This window comes from Asterias amurensis, chromosome 16 (assembly GCF_032118995.1).
Source record: "Asterias amurensis chromosome 16, ASM3211899v1".
Classification (NCBI taxonomy): Eukaryota; Metazoa; Echinodermata; class Asteroidea; order Forcipulatida; family Asteriidae; genus Asterias; species Asterias amurensis.
The window spans coordinates 819,098-840,805 of NC_092663.1; the positions used below are offsets into that span (position 1 = coordinate 819,098).

At 39.1% G+C, this 21,708-nt stretch overlaps 2 protein-coding genes across 2 annotated transcripts; one reads left to right on the forward strand and one right to left on the reverse strand.

Moving 5' to 3' along the window:
- Positions 1-106: 106 nt before the first annotated feature.
- LOC139948725 (NADH-ubiquinone oxidoreductase 75 kDa subunit, mitochondrial-like) lies at positions 107-17,272 on the reverse strand. Its single transcript, XM_071947010.1, has 18 exons — positions 17,151-17,272; positions 16,128-16,311; positions 14,073-14,180; positions 13,363-13,439; positions 12,872-12,953; positions 11,916-12,058; positions 11,445-11,508; positions 10,751-10,805; positions 9,856-10,022; positions 8,980-9,129; positions 8,443-8,588; positions 7,714-7,909; positions 6,595-6,819; positions 6,267-6,420; positions 4,779-4,890; positions 3,633-3,696; positions 3,041-3,175; positions 107-2,554 (listed from the first exon to the last, which is right to left on the reverse strand). The coding sequence occupies exons 2-18, from the start codon at positions 16,284-16,286 to the stop codon at positions 2,408-2,410; spliced, it is 2,184 nt and encodes a 727-aa protein (XP_071803111.1). The 5' UTR covers positions 16,287-16,311; positions 17,151-17,272; the 3' UTR covers positions 107-2,407.
- Positions 17,273-17,343: 71 nt separating this feature from the next.
- On the forward strand, positions 17,344-21,635 carry LOC139948871 (elongation factor 1-beta-like). The gene is made up of 6 exons (XM_071947225.1): positions 17,344-17,504; positions 18,050-18,172; positions 18,892-19,088; positions 19,680-19,805; positions 19,966-20,033; positions 20,654-21,635. Exons 1-6 carry the CDS (start codon positions 17,425-17,427, stop codon positions 20,738-20,740), a joined length of 681 nt encoding a protein of 226 aa, XP_071803326.1. The 5' UTR covers positions 17,344-17,424; the 3' UTR covers positions 20,741-21,635.
- Positions 21,636-21,708: the final 73 nt, after the last annotated feature.

The following is a 21,708-nucleotide window of genomic DNA, read 5'->3' on the forward strand; positions in this document are numbered from 1 at the left end:
AGAAATAGTTGAGAAAATCATCAACTTTGAGAGTCAGTTCAACTGCAACAAAGTTGGAAAAAATCAATAAATTAGTTGGGAATCAAAATAATGGTAAAAATCAAAAGCAAGTTTCAACAGTAGACTTGTATGTCTTATGAAGTAAAATCAGAAAGGAATTATGAACAAACTGAAAACACAGATTAGACTTTTTATTTTTCAATCCAACAAATATTTATTGGAAAACAATCACAATGTGTATGTACAGTTGACATGCCAAGCGGTCCAACTTAATTAAACTTAGTTCTTTACTTCAAACATTGCTACTTAATTATTGTGACAAAGATGTTTATACAAGTTGTCTTTATTCTTATTGCTACCGGTCTCTTGTTTTTCAAATCATTTGTTCGAGAAATTACCCTTGGAAACAAAATAAAATTGGGTGAAGAAACTTCAAAATAAGATTTCCTTCACGGACCCCATTAATATTAATAGCATTTGTAATCTTTGCACAGCAACTTCTGAATGTAATGCTATGAATTTCATTAAAAGTGTTTTTATTTTACTGGAAGGTGGAACCAATAAATATGGGGAAAAATCACAAGTCTTGGTATTTTAATTCAATGTCATTGACCTGATCTTTAAATCAATAAAGAATAAAATATTATCATGAAATGCGGTGACTTATAATATAGGAAATGCAGGCATTGAATTCCACATGCCAAAATTATTGTTTTAAAGATCAACTTGAACAAAGTCACTCAAACAAATTTGACTATTTTTTTGGTGGATATTTGTAAATGAGGTTTGTCCCCAATTTAAACCATTTGTATCAATTAAAGTTTTACCCAATTATATGTATTCATTACACACTCGATTAGCTTTCTATCACAAAAGTACATAATTGTTATTTATGTACAAGTTGATCTTTGAAGTTGAGTATTAAGCGTCATACAACAGTAACATTGAAGTCTTCAAATAGTTCCATCCCGTTTTTTTTAACATTACTCTGCAAACATCCGAAACACAGTTTCAAATCAGTCTTGGAATTATCAAAATCCAACCGCTATTTTGAAACTGTAACTTGTCAATTTATCTTTGGTTGTTTGGACAGATTTCCTTGTCATTGTTTAAACATTTCACCTCATTTGTCTACTTGAAACTGAAAACCAAGTTTCAAAACAGTCTTGGAATTATCCAACCACCAACATGAAATTATAATTTGTCACTTCAATGTTGCTTGTTTGAACAGGACCCAATTTCATGGCTCTACTTACGGTTGATTTCTGCGCTTGTAATCACCATTCTCCACTAACTGTGCAAGCACCGAACTTCTGCGCTAGCTGTGTATGCGAAGAATGACTAGATTTATGGAGTATGCTCGCGTATAATTTGTCACTTCAATGTTGCTTGTTTGAACAGGGCCCAATTTCATGGCTCTGCTTATTGCCGATTTCTGCGCTTGTAATCACCATTCTCCATTAACTGTGCAAGCACCGAACTTCTGCGCTAGCTGTGTATGCGAAGAATGCCTAGATTTACGGAGTATGCTCACGTATTATTTGTCACTTCAATGTTGCTTGTTTGAACAGGGCCCAATTTCATGGCTCTGCTTACGGTTGATTTCTGCGCTTGCATTCACCGTTCTGCACTAACTGTGTAAGCGCCAAACTTCTGCGCTAGCTGTGTAAGCGAAGAATGCCTAGTAATGCGAAGTGCGCACGCGCACACACAATAAATTCCTTGCTAAACCGTAAAATGCACTTGACATAATCGCAGAATTCCCTGCTTCCGTAAGCACTGATTCTTTGCTTACTGTAAGCAGAGCCATGAAATTGGGACCAGGGGTCAATTTCATAGAGCTGCTTATGCAAAAAATGTGCTTAAGCACGAAAATAGCTCGCTTATTTGACACATGTTACTGGCCAAATGTCATGCCATATGCATTGCTTGTGACTGGTATTTCGCTGTTGTTTACTTAGCATACACATTGAGTGAAGTCTTTGCAGGTAATCTGGTTTAACGAAGCAAGGATTTTTTTGCTTAAGCAAATATTTTTGCTTAAAGGAACATGTTGCCTTGGATCAGTCGAGTTGGTCTTTTGACTCCCATAAATGGCCAACCGTGTTAGTTCGCACAGTAAAAGGAAAACCACGCAATTTCGAGGCAAATTTGTGTGGATCATTGTATTCTACTTTTAAAACATCTTTCCAACCATATGCATTTTATAAAAAACGGTTACAAACCCTTTTTATAGACCAACTCGTCCGATCCAAGGCAACGTGTTCCTTTAAGCAGCTCTATAAATTGGGCCCTGATATTATGACCATCGATTAAAACCTTTTAACTTCATATTATATATAACACTCATACAGGAAACTTGTTATTCCTGTGAACTTCTTTAGTGCTTAATTACTGGCCTTGGTTTTCACTTCTTGGCTTGAGCTTCATTAACAGCTTGTACACACTTAGCCATAGTAAGAGAAGCTCGGCTGATAGGGTCTGTCATATAGAAGTCTTTCAAGTTGACTTGTTTCGCCTCTAGGGGGTTATTGGACAGCTTGGCTTTGGAAACCTAGGGAAACAAAATATATTGATATTAATTTTGGTTTTATCCTTCCACTGATGTGTGAAGTGATGTGTCCTACCTTCAGCTCCACTGAGTTTCTGCATGTCTATGTTTTCTTCCTTGTAGCCCTTAACCTAGAGTGGCTTTTAGCCTTGTTTTGGTCGACTTGCGTAAAAATAAATTTAAAAAATAGCACTGTATGCTCAGTACTTTCTTGAGTTCCGTGAAATCAAAATCACAGGCATATATTACTCGGGTGGAATTCAAAACAATAACCATTGCAATTCTAGAGCGGCGGGTACTGAAAGGATTTAATAGATGTTAAATTTATTAAAAAATGAATTGAATTGAAGAATTGGGGCTATGACTTTGGCTTGATCACTGCATCATCATTAAGTATAGGACGTCCTAAGCAACACCCTTAGAAACAGCCGTAGCCATTACTGCATCATCCAGGAGTGAGAGTCAGAAGTAAAATGGTAAGCAACTTACCTTAGCCATTGTCTCTGCCTGAGCAAAGAAGTTAGCTTCTTCAACATCTCCATATCTTGTGAGATTAGGAGAGACTTGTGTAAGTCTATTTCTTATTTCCTGTAGTTCATCATAGGGTAGTGACTGGCCTGCAACCTGTTACATCAGAGAGAGAGGATTGAGCGTTAGCTACAAGTTGATTCAGGTTTCGATCTGAGCATCGATAACTGACAGTTCATCTCTTCAGACAAGGAACAGGTCACCGTGGTTAGACTGCAGGCTCACAAGGTTGTGGGTTTGAATCCAACCTAGCTAACCACAGATTTTAAAATGACTAGAATAAGTATTGTTGTCTAGCAACTGTATCACAATTTCCTTATTTAGCAATCACAAAGTTGTGGGTTCAAATCCTACAAAGCTAACCACTGATTTCACAATGTCTAGAATTAGTATTGTTATCTAGTAACTAAGTCACGATTTCTTGATTTGTGCAATTCCAAATCATTGACACTAAACATGAAACCTATTGCCAGCTTGGTGTTTATATCCCCCAGGAGTTTTTCGGAGTTTCTGGCTCTTTCTCATATAATATGGAAGCGATAATTACACCTACCTCTGATAAAGCTCTAATAATCTTCCAGTCTTCTCTTGCATAGCCTGGTGGGGATACAGCAAGTCTGGAAAGAATCAAACAAATATTGTTTAAGGTCGGGTCATACTGTGGTAATGATCATGAACAAAATCTATCCGGAAGCCTCCTTGTTATAAAGATGTTAATAGTAGCAAGCATCCTGTGATATTGGTCGCGTTCGATTAGCTTCCCTGTGTCGACTCCGCGGTGCTCACTCGGGTGAGCCCATGACAGGAGCTAATCGAATGATCACTCACCCTCTCGTGGTGACATCATGCAGCTCGGGCCAGCCCCAAGTGACCTGTTTCACAAGCGAGCACTTGGGGCTGGCCCAGGTGAGCCCCTGGAATGTCGTCAGCTATTCGAACGTACCGAGGGCAGACTGCGGTCGACCCAGGGAATATAATCAAACGCACCCATTGTTGCAGCTGAAATGCCCCAAATGATTAGAAATCATAAAAAGAATGTCTTCAAATTTGAATCTCCAACACTCGCAAAAAGGCAATTGGAAATTGCAAATTTCCATGGTGTCCATTTGAGCATGCTGCGGCCAGAGACGCGTTTGGTACCCACTGCATCTTGCTAAATGTGAATGGATTCAAACTTCTTGATAAAAATTCCCAATTTTTTTTTCATGTTTTTCCTTTTTGATGATTTTGTCTATAAATCAGCATAACATTGACAAAAAACAAGCCAAGCTTAGAGCTTCGTAAATTAACAAAATTCCACCACTGAATCCACCGTCACCTGCCCTCAAATCGTCAATACACTCTACTTCACAGTTGTGCTGAGATCAAGGTAATTTTCAATCTTCAACAATCACCAATATGCCACCAAAAAAAGACAAAAAATGTTATGCTGATTTATAGACAATACTTCCTGCCAAAGCGAAGCGAATTTTTACATCACAGGGCTGTTTTCGCAGTGAATGTTTTACAGGAGTTGAGCACAAGTCAAACGACGCGAATTGTTCGTTGCGAATTTGTGATGCCAAAATTTGTATGGAATTGGCATTCGGGGAAGTATGAACCAGGACTTAACTAAAACCCATAGTGTACTGTAAGTTATATTTCTAAATGAAATCCATTTCTCAGAAGAAGGCACTACAGCAAGTTGTGATTATTTTACCTTGTTTGTTGTGCTCTGCCCTCAGTGTTGACATATGTAGCTGTCTTCTCAGTATACGCTGCTCCAGACAATACAACATCAGCAATTAGAGCGCCCTCATCACCATGGTGACCTAATAACAAACACAACAACCAGAACAACCAGAAATTATAAACAGGATTGGTTGGTTGGTCCATCTGTCAATCAGTGTAGAACATGACAAATTAAATCCAGTTTAAACCCTGCATAGTTATCCACACTTTGTGGAAGGTTTTTCACCGCAGAGTTTGCTTTCTACTGTTTAAAGGGAGGGTACACGTTTGGTAATTGTCAAAGACCAGTCTTCTCACTTGGTTTATCCCATCATAACAATAAAATAACAGGCCTACGAAAATTTGGGCTCAATTGGTCATCGAAGTTGCGAGAAAATGATGAAAGAAAAAACACCCTTGTTGGACGAATTTGTGTGATTTCAGATAAGAATAAAAGACTTCTTGCTAGAAGTCTTTTATTATTTTAGTGAGAAATTACCTATTTCTAAAAAAACTACGTTACTTCAGAAGGAGTCGTTTCCCACAATGTTTTATATTATCAACAGCTCTCCAATGCTCGTTACCAAGTCAGTTTAATATTTGTTTTGAGTAATTACCAAACGTGTACCTTCCCTTTAAGTTTAAGTTTGTGGTATGTTGTGGCCCAGCGGTCTAGTTCACTGGACCCAAGCTCTGGGATTGAATGTCGATCATGACACTTGTGCCCTAGAGCACGACACTTAAAAATCATGGCTTAAACATTTTGGAAAGGTAGTGCATTCTGCTCTACCAGCCAGGTTCCTAGTGGATGATACCCATGCCATTGTCCATGCTTTCAACACATCCAAGATAGATGCATGCAACTCGCTCTTATTCGGAATTAACAATACGCAACTCTCTCGCCTTCAACGATTACAGAATATTGCAGCAAGGATGATCACTTACACCAAAAAAACGGAACACATCACACCAGTGCTAGCCGGCTTGCACTGGCTCCCCATCCAACAAAGGGTTAAATATAAACTGTGCCTCATTATTTTCAAGATCTTACAAGGTGATGCTTAGCATATTTAAGTGATCTTCTGCAGATACACACCCCACGACTTCGTGGCTTACGGTCTACAAAACACAAACTCCTCCAGGAAAAAAACGACAAATCATCGATTGGGGGAGAGAAGTTTTCAGAGCGCAGCACCCAGGCTTTAGAACTCCCTACCAGAAACTGTGCAACTTTCAAACTCACTCAACATATTCAAGAGCAGTTTAAAAACTCATCTACATAGAGATGCATTTTGTTAAGTTTATTTTTCTTATTATGTTATGCTACTTTCATTGCTTAATGCTTGTTCTTTTGTAGAGCAGCGCCATGAGCGCTACCAGCGCTATAAAAGTGTCCATTATTATTATTCTGCCTACATCCTTTCGGACTGTGAAGGGGGCAACCCCGCTCCATGATGTAAATAGTCTTGTATCTAACCTTGATAGACAACGAAGCAATCTTGAGGGAGGTCAGCTCGGCTTACGGTTCCTCCGTCCGCTCCTAGAAGGAATAAAACCTTTGGAGGGTTCTCCCGGATGCAGTCTACTCCAGCCTTATATCCAATGTCTAGAGCTGCAACCTGGCTAGCAACCTAGACAACCGGAATAAATAACCAGAATCTTAGTCACAAAGCTTTTATTTAATCTCTAACACCACAGGGTTGGATTTCACAAAGAGTTAAGACTTGTCTTATCTCGAGTTAGGACAAGTTACTTGTTGCAAGTAACATGAGTCATGCTACATGTCTAGTTCCCAGTCTACTCACCCTATGAAGGACATTAAGAATCTTCCATCCATCCTCTGCCTGACTAGCAACTCTTGTCTTCTGTGCGAGGGATGCAACCAATCCATGTATTGTTGAACCATCGTCACGCTGTAGAGCACCGCTACCAACAACGATCATGGGACGTTTTGCTTCACTGAGTGTCTTACTAAAAGGGTGTTTACCATCGATGATGTCTTGAAGAACGCTAGCATTATCTCCAAGATGCTGTAGAAGAAAGAAATAAGTAAGTATGGTTTGCAGTGACAACCATGTAGGAAATCTTTTTTTGTGAGAAAGGTGGCTCTTAGAAGAGCCGGGTTTTACTACTCAATGTTTTGATCATTGTGCTCTGACCATCTTCTGGAGAATACTAGACTCTGCGGTGTGTGAGGTTATGAAGGGTGGACTGGGTTCAGTGCTGGATGGGTTGGATGCAGCGGGGATGGTTTTGTTACAATACTGTTAGTCATGTGACAAAAATGAGAAGTAGAGGCTTAGACATTGACATAATAGTAATAATAATAGTGGCTTTTTATATAGCGGGCATATCCGTCACTCAATGCCGCTCACGGCGCTTCAACACTCAGAATTTTCCTACAAGGTATTGTGGAGCTTGGTTTTGAAGTATGAGACCTATTCCTTTACATAGTACCAAGAAATAGTTTACAAAGTGCTACGGCACATTCGGCAGCCACAGCCAGGAACACCGGGGTGAACCCCCTTGTGCACAGTTGGGTTCTTTTACATGTATTACACAACACACAGGTCCTCCAGCTTTACATCCCATCAGAAGGACGCAGCAATAATGTTTAATATAAGTGTCTTGCTCAAGGACACAAGTATCACGACCAGGACACGAACACACACTCTGCTGAACAAAAACACCAGAGCTGCTTAAGCACAAAAAGCAGCTAAGCACAACAAAATTATGCTTACCCCAAGGTTACCAGCAACACTACCGTGTCAAATGAACAATTTGTGACTGGTACCCTGCTCGTTTCTGCTTAGCAGATGATCATTCAGCAATATTTTCTAGTTAAAGCAACTCTTGGAAATTGGGCCTAGAGCTTGAGTCCAGTGCTCTTAGCAGAAACAAAAAAGATATTCAAATAAACTTACCTCATACTCGTACGTCAGATCCACCTTGTTCCCGACCATCGCGACCTGAAGGTCATTATGAATCCAGCTTTTACGCAGTCTGGTGTTAAACAACGGAGCTTCAAATCGTGGATTGGTTCCAATCAATAGAACTATATCAGCTTCCTCAATGCCAGCAATACTCGTATTCAAGAGATAGTTAGATCGCAAGTCAGTTCTGCAAATAAATAAAAATATTGAAACTTTACTTCAGTGATTACAAATTAATACTATTTTTTTTTATCAGGGCAAATTTCATAGAGGTGCTTAAGCAGAAATATGTGCTTAAAATATTCTGCTAAGCAAAATGAGCAGGATACCAATCACAAACTGTACATGTGGCATGGTAGTTTGGCTGGTAACCTAGTTCTGTAGAACTTGGCTACTTATGAAATTGGGCCAATGCAGCACCTCTGGGTGAAATCCGACTCTATGCAACACCGGCAACCATCATGGTGCGCTGATTTTGAAGCAATGGTGTACTATAAAACCTAGTAACAGCTTGATTTCCTTTCTCACTGTTCTCGATTTTCCAAGATGCATTGCAAGGCCTCAAATCATTCTACAGCAACTGCCGTTATGTCCTGTGCTTTTGCTGTCGTGCCCTACAAATTTACATTTTCCTCATACAAGTTCCCTTTACCGGCGGAAAATCTACCAACTGAGCCTATCTAGCCCTACAACGGCGGTCTCCCTATAATTGAGACTTACCCAGCAGCATCCATAGGGAAGATTTCTTCCGTACACAATGATTCTGATCCAAGTCGATTGAGTAGATCCTTCAAAGCAACGAGTGCTTCAGCATCCACCAATCCACCTGCTATAACTGCTATGTCTGACCCATCAGTGCTACTTAACTGTAGAGAAAATATTACAATCAATTGACATTAAAGGCAGTGGACACTATTGGTAATTACTCAAAATAATTATTAGCATAAAACCTTACTTGTTAACGAGTAATAGGGAGAGGTTGATAGTAAAAAAACATTGTGAGAAACGGCTGCCTCTGAAGTAACGTAGTTTTTGAGAAAGAAGTAATTTTCCACGAACTTGATTTCAAGACCTCAGATTTAGAACTTGAGGTCTCAAAATCACGCATCATTGTATTATACTCTTAAAACCTCTTTCTAACCATATGCATTTCATAACAAACGGTTTCAAACGCCTTTTATAGACCAACTCGTCTTATCCATGGCAACGTGTTCCTTTAAGCATGACCGTCTCTTCATGAGGTAAACTGAATCTAACCTTATTAGCTACTCTGGTTAGAGCATCCTCCCAGTTGGTTGGTGTTAGGTTCCCTTCATCATTCTTCACCATCGGTACAGTCAATCTCTGACGTTTCAGTCCATCATAAGCAAACCGAGTCTTATCTGATATCCATTCTTCATTGATGGACTGTCACATATAAAGCAAATATATAGTCATGTTACCGAAACATGGTAATCTCAAACCATCGTTTAATAGTAAAAGCAGCTACCGACATTCAATATAAGCAGGACAGCTCTTCTCATTGTAGTCAGAAAGGGCAATTATCATGTACCATCTTTTTTATCTCTTCAAAAAGTGTCCTAAATCGTTCATTTACATGTACGACCCATAGTATACAGTTAATTTCTATAATCGTTGCGGTACCCGCTGCCAAAACATAGGATTTGGATTCTAGCTACCAGGCAGCCTTGGTAGTCTAGTTGGTAAGACACTGCTCTAGAATTGCAAGGGTCGTGGGATCGAATCCCAACCGAGTAACATGCCTGTGATATTTTTTTCACAGGACTCGGGAAAGTACTGAGTATACAGTGCTAACACACATCGGTGTATGGGTAAAAAAAAAATTTCATTATTCTTTATCCCTGATGCAAACTTAACATCTCTTATAATCACAGTATACATGTTATCACGAGAGGGAAAGATCACTCAAGAAATACTACTGACTTTGGAATTCACCAATCCAATAAAAAGCAGCAAGAAGCATTTTTTTTTTTTGAGAAAGACTTATAAACTTAAAAATAAAAAAGCTGGTTCAAAATGCAGGCACTGAAAGAGTTTAGGTTGGGGATTCTTCTTTAAGAAAATAGTGTGTTATGTATGCCAACATTGGGGGAGGGGAGGGGGTAAACTAACCTCATTGAGTCTAGGTAGGATTCTCATAACTTCTCCACTGCGTGTACTAACAACAATATTACTGCCTACAGCATCTAAGACGTCAATAGATTCAGTCTTCCTTGTTTCCCAAGGTCTGGCTGTAAAGGCGTAAGGCTTAGACGTCAAAGCTCCAACAGGGCACAAATCTATAGATTAAACATAAATGAAATTAACTTGTCATATTCAGAAATAATTTAATGCAGGTTTTTATCCCAAGGCTTTCAATAATGGTCCTTTCCCATGAAATATGCAAACTGCACATTACATGACTCCACTAGGTGACGAGATGCATAGCTTATATAAAGAGCTTGTGTGTCTGCCTTGTGCTCGGGTGTATATCAACCAATAGTGTCTGAATTAATGCGACAATTTAATTATTATAATTATTTAATGGGACGGGCTAATGTAGTCATCTGAATCTCTGAATCTGAAATATATATTTGGCAGAGCATCTTAATCAAAACATTGTTTGTAGAGAACACAATGGAGACATGTTAGTTTTAGACGTGGGAGGAAAACCTCTATTGACCCCTTGCACGCACGTCACACGCAGCGACTGTGCCACGCTCACCATTTTGGTGGTCAATAGGTTTATGTATAAACGCCGCAGTGCCTAAAAATGCGCACTCCACTGATTAACGCACAGTCTGCATTGCCCACCAGTATGGTGGTTCCAAGATTTTCTGATGATGTCGTCAGGTGAATTGGGTCAGACGGGCAAATCTACGCAGTCAGGTAGGGACTGAAAAGCCCAATTCACATGCATGGATCCGGTCCAGGACAGCAGGGACAGAAATCGCTGAGCCAATCTGACTGTCATGGTTATAAAGACGAGAGATTATCCTCACAAAGGTTGGGTTGAAAGGTTACCTACCAATAATATTTCCAGACAGTTCAGACATAAACATCTTCTCTATGTATGTGCCAACCTAAGGTACAAAATAAAAAATATATAGTTCACAACAATTTACTCACAGTGTAGAGCTGTAGACAGTGATGAAACAATACAAGTATGAATCACTATGAATGAATTCCAGTTAAATATCGCAGGTCAGAACAATAAATGATTACAAGGAGAAATAAACTGATCTGGGTACAACTTCATAAAGCTGTTAAGCACAAAATTCTGCTCAGCCAAATCTTGGTCAAGCCAGAAATGACCGAGGTACCAGTCACAGCAATGGTAACTGTATAGTGTGCTTGAGGGTAAGCTATTTTTGCTTAAGTTGTTTGTGCTTAGCAAGTTTTTTTTCTAATAGGTTAGGTTTTTTTAAACTGGGCCCTGCCTGGACCGAGTCAATTCTGGGTCCAATTTCACAGAGCTGCTTAAGCACAAAAAGCAGCTAAGCATTAATTAGGTATGCTTACGGTTACAAGCCAAAATGCCATGTCACATCTACAATTTGTGACTGGTATTCTGCCCATTTCTGCTAAGCAGAAAGTGGTTAAGCAATAGTTTAAGCAGCTCTATGAAATGGGCCCTGAATGAGCTCTCATAGAAAGGGTGCCATTTTTCTAACAATATTTTATTGTAATGATTCTTGTCTGAGTGTGGTAGTCATTCTAACCTGCATGTCACCACCTCTTCCTGTTGTACCAAGATCATCAACACCTGCAACTTCACTTGCAAACCTGGATAAGAAACAAATATTGCATACACTAATATTACAGGGAAGGTAATCACTCTTAAAAATAGATGGCAATAAAAATCTTTTGTTAGAAGCCTAATGCAGCATTTGATAGTATAAAGAATTTTGAGAAGTTATGTGGTTGTGTGTAAAGATAACAGTTTTTATGCTCAAAATACGAATCTGAGCTGTTTCTCAGCTTGTGTATTCCTATTAGGGATTATTCTTCCTGCGTGGACATAACCGCTCTGAATTTTCGGCGATATCTCAAAAAACAAAAAAACTAAAACTAACACCTATTGAAATGAAATTGTCACACATTAGTTTTAATGAATACAAAAACCAAAGGTATACTTTGCCTTAAGAGTTACGTAAAGTTAGAAATAAAATAAATCAATAACTAATACTTGCCTGATGCAGCGTGTACAGTGGATGCACCTCGTCATGATGGTCTTAACGAGAGGTCCAACATTCTTATCCTCAACAGATCTCTTACCGGTGAATTGATTATCGGTAAAACGACTACGATCACTACCAAACGCCATTGACTGATCCTGTAAGGTCAACGGTCAAGTATGGAATGGTTAATTATATATTAGTCATTAACCCTTACTAGGGGTGCGTTTTAGCAGTTGCAACCAATAAATGTCTCGGTCATCGGCCAGTGATTGACTGATGGCCAAAACAGTTATAGGTTACGACCACAAAAATGCACCCCATGCATCTTTGCATACATGTGAGCTCAGTCCCCCAATTTCCTCTTTTCTTACATCACTCCACTCTGAATTATTTAGATAAGATTGGATAAGATTGGGATGCCTGAAACAGGTATAAGCAATTGTTATAATAATAATAATTATGCCGTCTTCTGTAGCACTGGTATCCACAAAAAAGTGCTCATGGCGCTTGCTCCAATAAAAACGTTCCCCCTTGGTTGTTCTCCAGCGGTGCAAAGAACAAGAAAACAAAAAAAATTCCTACGTTTAGTGAATGTAACTGAAATGTTTTTAAAAAAAAGATGGCCCTTCAGGGTTGATTTGCAGGTTTCTATTGTCTGGATGGCTCTGATGGAATGTGGTAGACCGTTCTACACCCTCCCTGCAGCTGCCTGGAAAGAACGGGATCCCCATGAACTACTTCCAGTGTGTTTATCTGGGCATTATGCCCTTAGTCCTTCTGAATCCTTCATTTCGGCAAATGGGTTTTGGGAGGGTAAGGCTTAATTGAGCCAAATGTAAAAAAAAAACGGTAGCCGAAAAACTTGTTAATCACATTGATAATCAAACGGAAGAGAAATCTTTCATCTAATAAATTGGATAATGTGAAAATGTGAAAAAAATACAAACTAGCTTTGAATGCTCATTTACCTGCAAGTCACATTCTCCCCCCTGGTCACAAATGGGACAGTCCAAAGGATGATTCATTAACAGGAATTCCATCACGCCCTCTCTGAAATGATATCGAATAATAAACCACAATGAAATGATACACAGACAACTCAACAAAGACATAAGAGAAAACTTCCCATCCCACCATAAATAGGCCTCGAAATGGCAATGGCACCCACAGCTATTGCCTTGGTGACTGGTGCTTTTGCTGTGGTGCCCGTTGCAAAGTTCCAATACCAACTTAAATTTTCCTCATAGAGTTGCCCCTTACCAGAGAAGATTTGCTGTGCCCCTTCAAGAGTGAAGATCAAGGGCTGTATAGACACCAACTGGAACAACATTTTTCAAATTTCTTGGGAAAACTGCTTGGATTCAAGTAAATAAAACTTCAAACTTCCTTTTTTTATTTGGAAATGAAAGTAAATACTTTTCTAAAGAACTCTACTAAATATTGATATAAGTAAACATACCTGGCTTTTCTTGTCATTTCTGAGTTGGTTTTAATTCTCCATCCTTTCATTACTGGCATAGCACAAGCAGCTACAGGCTGTTCAATCAATCAAATAAGAATCATTTAATAATAATAATAATAATAATAATATTAATAGTAAGTTACAATAACATATCAATGCGCTTTACCTGCAGCTGATTTCACGAAACGCTAGGATGAATCCTAACTCGAGTTAGGATGAGTAACCCGTCCTAACTTAGGATGGGTTCAATGCGTCCTACGTATTTGAATACAGAACTGAACCCGTCCTAAGTCCTAAGATTAATCCTAAGTTAGGCAGAGTTTGGTGAAATCGATGGCTGGTCTTTGAGCCAATAATATTCATATAATATCTCTCAGATCCCTGGGGAGTATACAGCCCTGAGCTGCCTAGAAGGCGCTTGTGGCTTCTTCATACACAATATCAACCTCTACCCTCGCAGGTACCCATTTACCCCTGGGTGAAGAGAAGCAATTATAGTAAAGCATCTTGCTCAAGGACACAAGTGTCATGAGCGGGATTCCAACCCACACCCTGATTTCTAAACCACCAAAACTTGAATTCGATGCTCTAAGGCTAAACTGCTCTGCGAAGACACTCTACATGACACCCTATATGACAGTACACCCTATTTTACATATGTTCTGTTGTTTGTTGTGAATATAGATATCTTCTTTTGGCTTCCTTACCTTTAGAGACTTTTCCACTTCAACGAGACACATACGACAATTGCCAGCCACGGAGAGTCTGTCATGATAACAGAACCTTGGGATCTCAACACCAACCATTGCACATGCCTGTAAGTACAAAGAAATATGCATCATCTAGATAAATATTCAGAATATAATAATAATTATAATTAATAATTTGGGGGGCTAATCATCCTTACTCGCAGCTAAGGTAAGAGCTGAATTGCGAACGCGGCTACAACGTGTTAGAGAAGCAGGCATGCAAGGGCGCCTGCCAGCCACATCAACCCATTATGACCATGGAGCACAGCCAAGATCGAAAGTGTTTGATTTTTCCCAAGGGAGGAAATCCGAATGGTCTGGAAAACCCTTGTGGCACATTAGAGAACCAACCCACAAGGTATGGCCCTGGCCACCTTGGTGTAAGCTTGGGCGATATTGCTTTTATTATCCCATGAAATATCATCATCAACAAAATTTCGCGATATTCGATTATCTCGCAATTTATGTTTTTAGTCTAAAATTCTGACATTTAACAATGCCTAATTTCAAACCTCAACTTCATACCAAAGTCTGGGTATGGATCTATGGGGTGTACTGTCTACCCATGGTGTGGACATGGGCCTTTCAGTTACACCATAGAGTTCTATTACACACACATAAAGTGTCTTTTAAAGTGTCTACTGCACATGACTGTTCTTACATGTGTGCATATTTAGCTAGATCCCGCCCATTTCATTCTAGCTTACCAATAAGCAGCCATAATGCACATGGGGTGACCTCTCATTCATAAAACGGGTTGTGGTTTGTGTAATATGGTTCCATTGTGGTCTGCAGTTCGGCGGCGAGGCGGTGCACAAGGCTCCCACACGGGGAGGTAAATGATACATTGTGTTACTTCTGCAGTGTCTGTGGGAGACCGCCCAGGCGCTAGAGTCTTTCGATGTTTGTTTTTCTAAGAAACCCTGGTCTTTCCAACCTTGCGGTTGTTTCTGGGACTTTATATTTTTTTAAACAGCTCGTTATGGTTGCAAGACGTCTCAATTAGAGAGAGATCAAGATACTTCATCAAAACCATGATTTGCCGATAATTTGATGAAAAGAAATCAAGACGATATGATGATCGTCTAAGAAATGGTATCGCGATTTTCAATTATATCGAGATATCGCCCAAGCTTACCTTGGTGAGAGGCGAGTGCTTTTACACACAAGCCAACCATGCCACAGAGTACAAACTGCTTATAAAAGACCCAGGAAAAGAGTCATTCTATTTATAGATTGATTAATCCATCATAGAATCCAGGGTTAGAGTTTTGAGTGGAAAATCCTAAAGACCGTAGGACTTGTTGCCTAATATCTTTTCTGGACTGGGATCTTAATAAGAAGACCAGAACCAAAATGAGAAGAGACTAGAATCAAAATGAAAACACCGTTTTCTTCTCTGAACCGTGTTAAGCGACTATTCAATAAGAGAAGATTCATCTCTTCTGTTTTATCCGTGATACTCAGCAGGAGTGAAAGATATTTGTGAGACTCAAATTAAACTTTTGAAAATCATTCTTATGAGACAAGGAAACAAAACAAAACAAGACCACTGCCCTGGACTTGTCCTGTCTTGAGTTTACTGGCCTGCCAGTGGCAAGCTGCAATGGAAATCACTGGCCTCGGGTTCTGTGGCCCTGTTATCTTGAATGTTTATTATAATAATAATAACCGTATTTATAACGCGCCTTTTGCCAATGGATACAAAGCGCCCATTACTGCAAGGAGTGGGACGAAGTTTGAAATATAAAACCTAATCCTAAGCACCATGTAATGGTTTACAAGGTTCTGTGGCGCAATATGCTACCAATCCAGCCAGGAACACTGGGGCAAACCCTTTCTCTTTTTGATAAGTGCACTGGGTTCTTTGACATGCGTTTACATAACACATGGGACCGGCTGGGGATTCGAACCCACACTCTGCTGATCAGAAACACCAGAGTTTGAATTCCGTGCTCTTAACCGCTCAGCCACGACACCTCCAATGGAATCTACAATGTTCTTGCTACTTACCTGTAGAACTGTTGTACCTGGATCGACTAGCACACTCTTATCATCGACAAATACCTCCACTTTCTCTGGTGCTGCCGTTGAATTCAACCGGTTACCAGTGAGACTGGGAGCCAGCTGCCTTGTAACCAGCAAAGCACGCGACAGCGGTGCCCTTAACATGGCGACTACTGAGGTCTGTGCAAAACTGAACAAACAATATTGACGATAAGTCAACCTTTAGTTTGAGTAAGCTAACCAACACAAATTAATAGGGTTAAGACAGTTGTTTAACTAAGTCACACCTCAAATTAATTCTGCACCTAAGGTCTTGAGTTGCTAGGTATTCTGCAAAAAAGGCCTATTCCTAATTTTGTTCAAATCAAGCTCAGAAGTGAAAAAGGCCTGCTCATGTTCAAATATGTGCCATAATAATTGAAATTAATCTGCCCTGTGCAGTAAGTGTGTTATTTATTATATTAAAATTGTTTAAACTCTGGACTACATACAAGTAACTCTGTAGCTATCGTACTTGATGCAGAGTAATGTGCAGTGTGACAACACTCAAAAGTGTGTGAAATTAACAATTGTGTAGGCCTGCCTTTAAATCAAGTGCCCGTTCAAAATAAACGTCGCACTCGCACCCCCACCAATGACCAAGAAGACCATTGGTGAGTGTGAACTTTCCCATTTCCCTCGAAACCTTGGATTAATGTGAATGTTATAGTATTATTTAGGCCTGCTAATCCCGAGAAAGTTTCTTTACTTTGCAAATGAAAGTAGGCTGTGTTGGCATGGTTGGTGTCCTTCATTTGTTTTGAACAACTCGACCCATCGAAGGTCGAATCATCAAGGCTCAATAAAATTTAGGACGAGTTTGTACTTAATTTTTAAATAACTTTTTGATTTTTGTTTTTTACAGAAAGTAGTAGAAAATTCCTTCTTACAAACTAACCGTGAAGTATAACTATAAAGTATTATACTTCCTTCTTTTAGGAATATATTGCACTTATCAAAATATTACACAATCATGCATAAAATGCTTACCTAGATGACAAAAATGGGATGCTTTCACGCTGAATACATAACTTCGCTTCGATAAAAACCGGTGTTCAATCTAGCTGGTAAACCTATACCAAATCATGTGAAACACGGGTACCAAGCAAAATCATCGCAAAGACGAAAATGACCGAATGAGGGCGCCCTAACCGATTTACGCGTGGCCGATTTTATTTTTAGCTCCTTCCTTTTTCGATCTTGGTCAGCATAAAAGACAGCCGGCAGTTTTCATTCTCCGTGACTCTTTTGACATTTTCTGAAAATGGGATTCGGCGATTTGAAAAAGCCAGCAGGCCTGAGTGCCCTGAATGCCTACCTTGCTGACCGTAGTTTTATTGAAGGGTAAATTCACCTTTAAAATGTTATTTTAGGGGATTGTAATTCTCATTTTTATCAAGTTTTCTGAAGTAAAGGACTGTGCCCACACACACGTGTGTATGTACATGTATATTACCATTACAATGTGTACACTGCATAATGGAATTTAAATATAACTGTTTGTCTCCGACTCTCTATCTAGTGTCTGTGTTGCATAACAAAATATAACCCTGGATAAACCATGGAGGAACTAACTTATTCCTCCATGGGATAACCATGGATTTATTGCTGCCAAAAAGTGAATCGGGTTTGCTTATTATATTTGTTATATTTTTTATTATAGTTATAATATTTTTTAATATAATAATGAAATAAAATGAAAACTGATTATTATTTATTTTTAAGTGGTGTGTCTTGCTGTGGGACACTGTGGGGGAGGTTTAATTTTAAATGCTGCATATCCAGTATGTTCAGTCACATGAAGGCTATTTTCTTTCCTCCACATTGATTAAAACCTGCCTATTCCTTTAATGTACATATTTATTAATGTTTTCTCAACAAATATTCAGGTACACTGTATCGCAAGCCGATGTGGTCGTATTCCAAGCCATGTCTGGCGCCCCCAGTGCTGACCTCTGCAACGCCCTCAGATGGTACAACCAGGTCAAGTCATACAACTCTCAGTTCAAGAGGTGAGAAGCAAATTAGAACTACCCACTCAAGAATTTTGAATCGTATAAGTAATTTTAAGAGTCACTGCAATCTTGTAAGATTTGAGTCATTCAGAAACAGGCCTTTAGTTTTCGCTCTTAAAGGAACACGTTGCCTTGGATCGGTCGAGTTGGTCTTTGAAAAGCGTTTGTAACCGTTTTTTATAAAATGCATATGGGTAGAAAGATGTTGTAAAAGTAGAATACAATGGTTCACACAAACATGCCTCGAAATTGCGTGGTTTTCCTTTTACCTCGTCGACTAACACGTCGGCCATTTATGGGGGTCAAAATTTTGACTCCCATAAATGGCCGACCATGTTAGTTTGCACAGTAGAAGGAAAACCACGCAATTTCGAGGCAAACTTGTGTGGATCATTGTATTCTACTTTTAAAACATCTTTCCAACCATATGCATTTTATAAAAAACGGTTACAAACGCTTTTGTTTTGACCAACTCGTCCGATCCAAGGCAACGTGTTCCTTTAAAGAGGGGCCCAACAATTTTCCACTGGTATATAATGGTGGTAAGGGGCAGTTCTATCAGGATTATGTAAATTTGTATTTGAACTTTGCAAAGGCCACCACAGCAAAAGCACAGGGCACCACACAATTCCACAGCAATAACTGTGGGTGCCATTGGGTTATTTGAGCCTGGATGAAGACGGATTTTTGTTAATTCTGTTGTTTTCTTGTTTTAGTTTACCGGGAGTAAAGAAACCTGTGACTGAGTACGGGCCCGCCGGAGCTGCCAAGCCAGCAGCAGCAGCAGCCGATGATGACGACGATGATGATAGTGATGTTGATCTGTTTGGTGATGATGATGACGATGATGAAGCCGACTTGAAGGCAATGCAAGAGCAGAAGAAGGCGGCAGCAGCAGCAGCATCCAAGAAGAGTAAGAAACATAAATACATTCTGCCAAACATTCAAATATTATTGGAATTTTGGTTCAGAGTTACTAATTTGGAATAAATATTGTCAGAACAGTTTTTGTGGTCCTTCAGCACTTGAGTTGGTAAGAAGCTTTCAAAGCATATCAGCAAAACATCCAAACATCATTTGAATTTAGTTAGAAAGGTAGCATTAAAATTGTCATAATAGTTTTGGTGGTCTTTCGGCAATTTACCATTTCATTTCCTCAGGTTTTTATTTATTTATTTATTTCTGATTCACTCTGGGGAGATGCCCAACAGCCACAATTAAACATAAGAATTTTTACAAAATTACAAGAACATAAAAAAAAACATACTGGAGAACAGACTTGACATCTAAAAAATAAGTTATTATGATAAAAGCTACAACAGTCAGGGAATATAGTTTGAAATCCACAGGCATATCACTCCGGTGGGATTCGAACCCATAACATTTGCATTGCTAGAGCAAATATCTTACCACTGAGCTAGCCCAGTGGCTACAGGAAGTTTATATCCTATGTGTTAGCAGATTGATGCCTATTTAATGTTACTTTCCCCCTTTTTTTTTACAGAGAAAGTTGTAATTGCAAAGTCCACCATAATTCTTGATGTGAAACCATGGGACGATGAGACCGACATGGCCGAAGTAGAGAAATTGGTTCGTGGCATCACTATGGATGGGCTCCGATGGAATGCATGTAAGTGGAAATCGTTTAAAAGCAATCTTAGATTCAACACTGCATTGTTTGTTATAAAGCTAACTAGCACATCAATTACGGCTGTGTTTCCATTTAATAACACTGTTCAAGCTATTGTATTATTCATATTTCTTGTAAATTATTTGTTTTCTGCCAACAGCTAAACTTATCCCCGTTGGATACGGAATCAAGAAGCTTCAGATTAGCTGCGTAGTTGAAGATGACAAGGTACGTAATAATATTAGTACTAGTTTCTTATACTGCGCTTTACCACACCCCTAGGGGCGTATCAAAGCATTCAGTATTATTTTTGTAAGGTTTGTGAAGCTACATTTTGAAGTATGAGACATATTCATTCACATAGCACCATGTAATAATTATAACAATATCAAAGTCTTATAGCACACTCAAGGCGCTTAGTTTAAACATTTATAAAGAATGATAGGTTACTGCAGTGATGAATTCTGAGACTCAATTATGCAGCACCTTATAAGGGTTTACAAGGTGCTATGGCGCATTCAGCAGCCACAGCCATTGCACTGGGTTCTTTTACATATGTTAAACAACCATGGGATCAACAGCTGTAAGTCTACCTGAAGGACTTACGGACACAAGTGTCACAACGGGGGGATTCGAACCCACACTCTGCTGATCAGAAACACCAGAGTTTGAATTTGATGCTCTTAACCGCTTGGTTACAAGGAGCTGTGGCGCAATATGCAAATCAGAAAAACCAGAGTCCGGTGTTCTTATCCGCTTGGCCACAATCTCATTACATGAACAATCAATAGGTTTGTATCCACTTGATTAAGAACAACTTGCTCAGTTTGTTTGTTCTTTATTTATAGGTCGGTACAGATGACCTGGAAGAGAAGATCACAGCCTTTGAGGATATGGTTCAATCTATGGACATTGTTGCCTTCAATAAGGTTTAGAACCTTGTAAACGGGCTAACACCACGGAAATAGACACTGGACAATGCTACAACACTGATTATAAAACTTGACAAATTCTAGGAAACACTTAGGGCCTTGTCACATGAGGCAACTTAGAGGCAACCAACTGCAGTGCATTCTAGGACCACTTTGGTAGCACATGAGTCATTTTCTCAACATTGTCTTACAAACCACAAGATGATGAACGTTGAAATGTGATTTGCTTTTCTTCTTGGAGACTGCCTGAAACTGCATGCCTGAAAATTGCCTGATGTAACATGGACCTTAAGCTAGTGTTCATTTTTGTCGGCCATTAAATGCTACAGGACCACTTTGGTAGCACATGAGTCATTAAAAAAAAAATCTCTTACAATACACAAGAAACATAGGTGAACATTTACATGTAAAAGTGACTGGATTTGTGAACCGGAGATTTCCTGGAACTGGTTAGCTGTAAATTGCCTCATGTGACATGGACCTTAAAATTGTGTTCATTTTTGTCGGCCATTACATACATTTACACATATCTGGTTATGAAACAGATCCATTTTAAATGAAGACATGCATGCACTGAGTTTTTGATCGTCTGGCTAGGATTGCTTGGGCAGTGATTTTTACAAAGTTAACCTCACAAGTGGAAGGTCTTCCTTAAATCACACTAAATCATAGATGCAAAAGACCAGCTTTTATGAGTTTATAAATTTTTATAAATTACCTTCAATATGAGCTGGCAATGGTTCACTCTAGAGCACGTTTCTATCCAGTGCTTCAAAATGAAATACAGATATTAATTTACACGTAATTAAATATTCGGGGTAAAATACATCAACTTTTGAGTAGCATGTATGTCATGGCTTATAACTATTATTTGATAATAAAGTAAATTTGACATTGATCCTTGTGTGGTGTGTATGTTTTTGTTGTATAATCAATATGGGCATAAAAAAAGTAGCAAACTAACACAATAA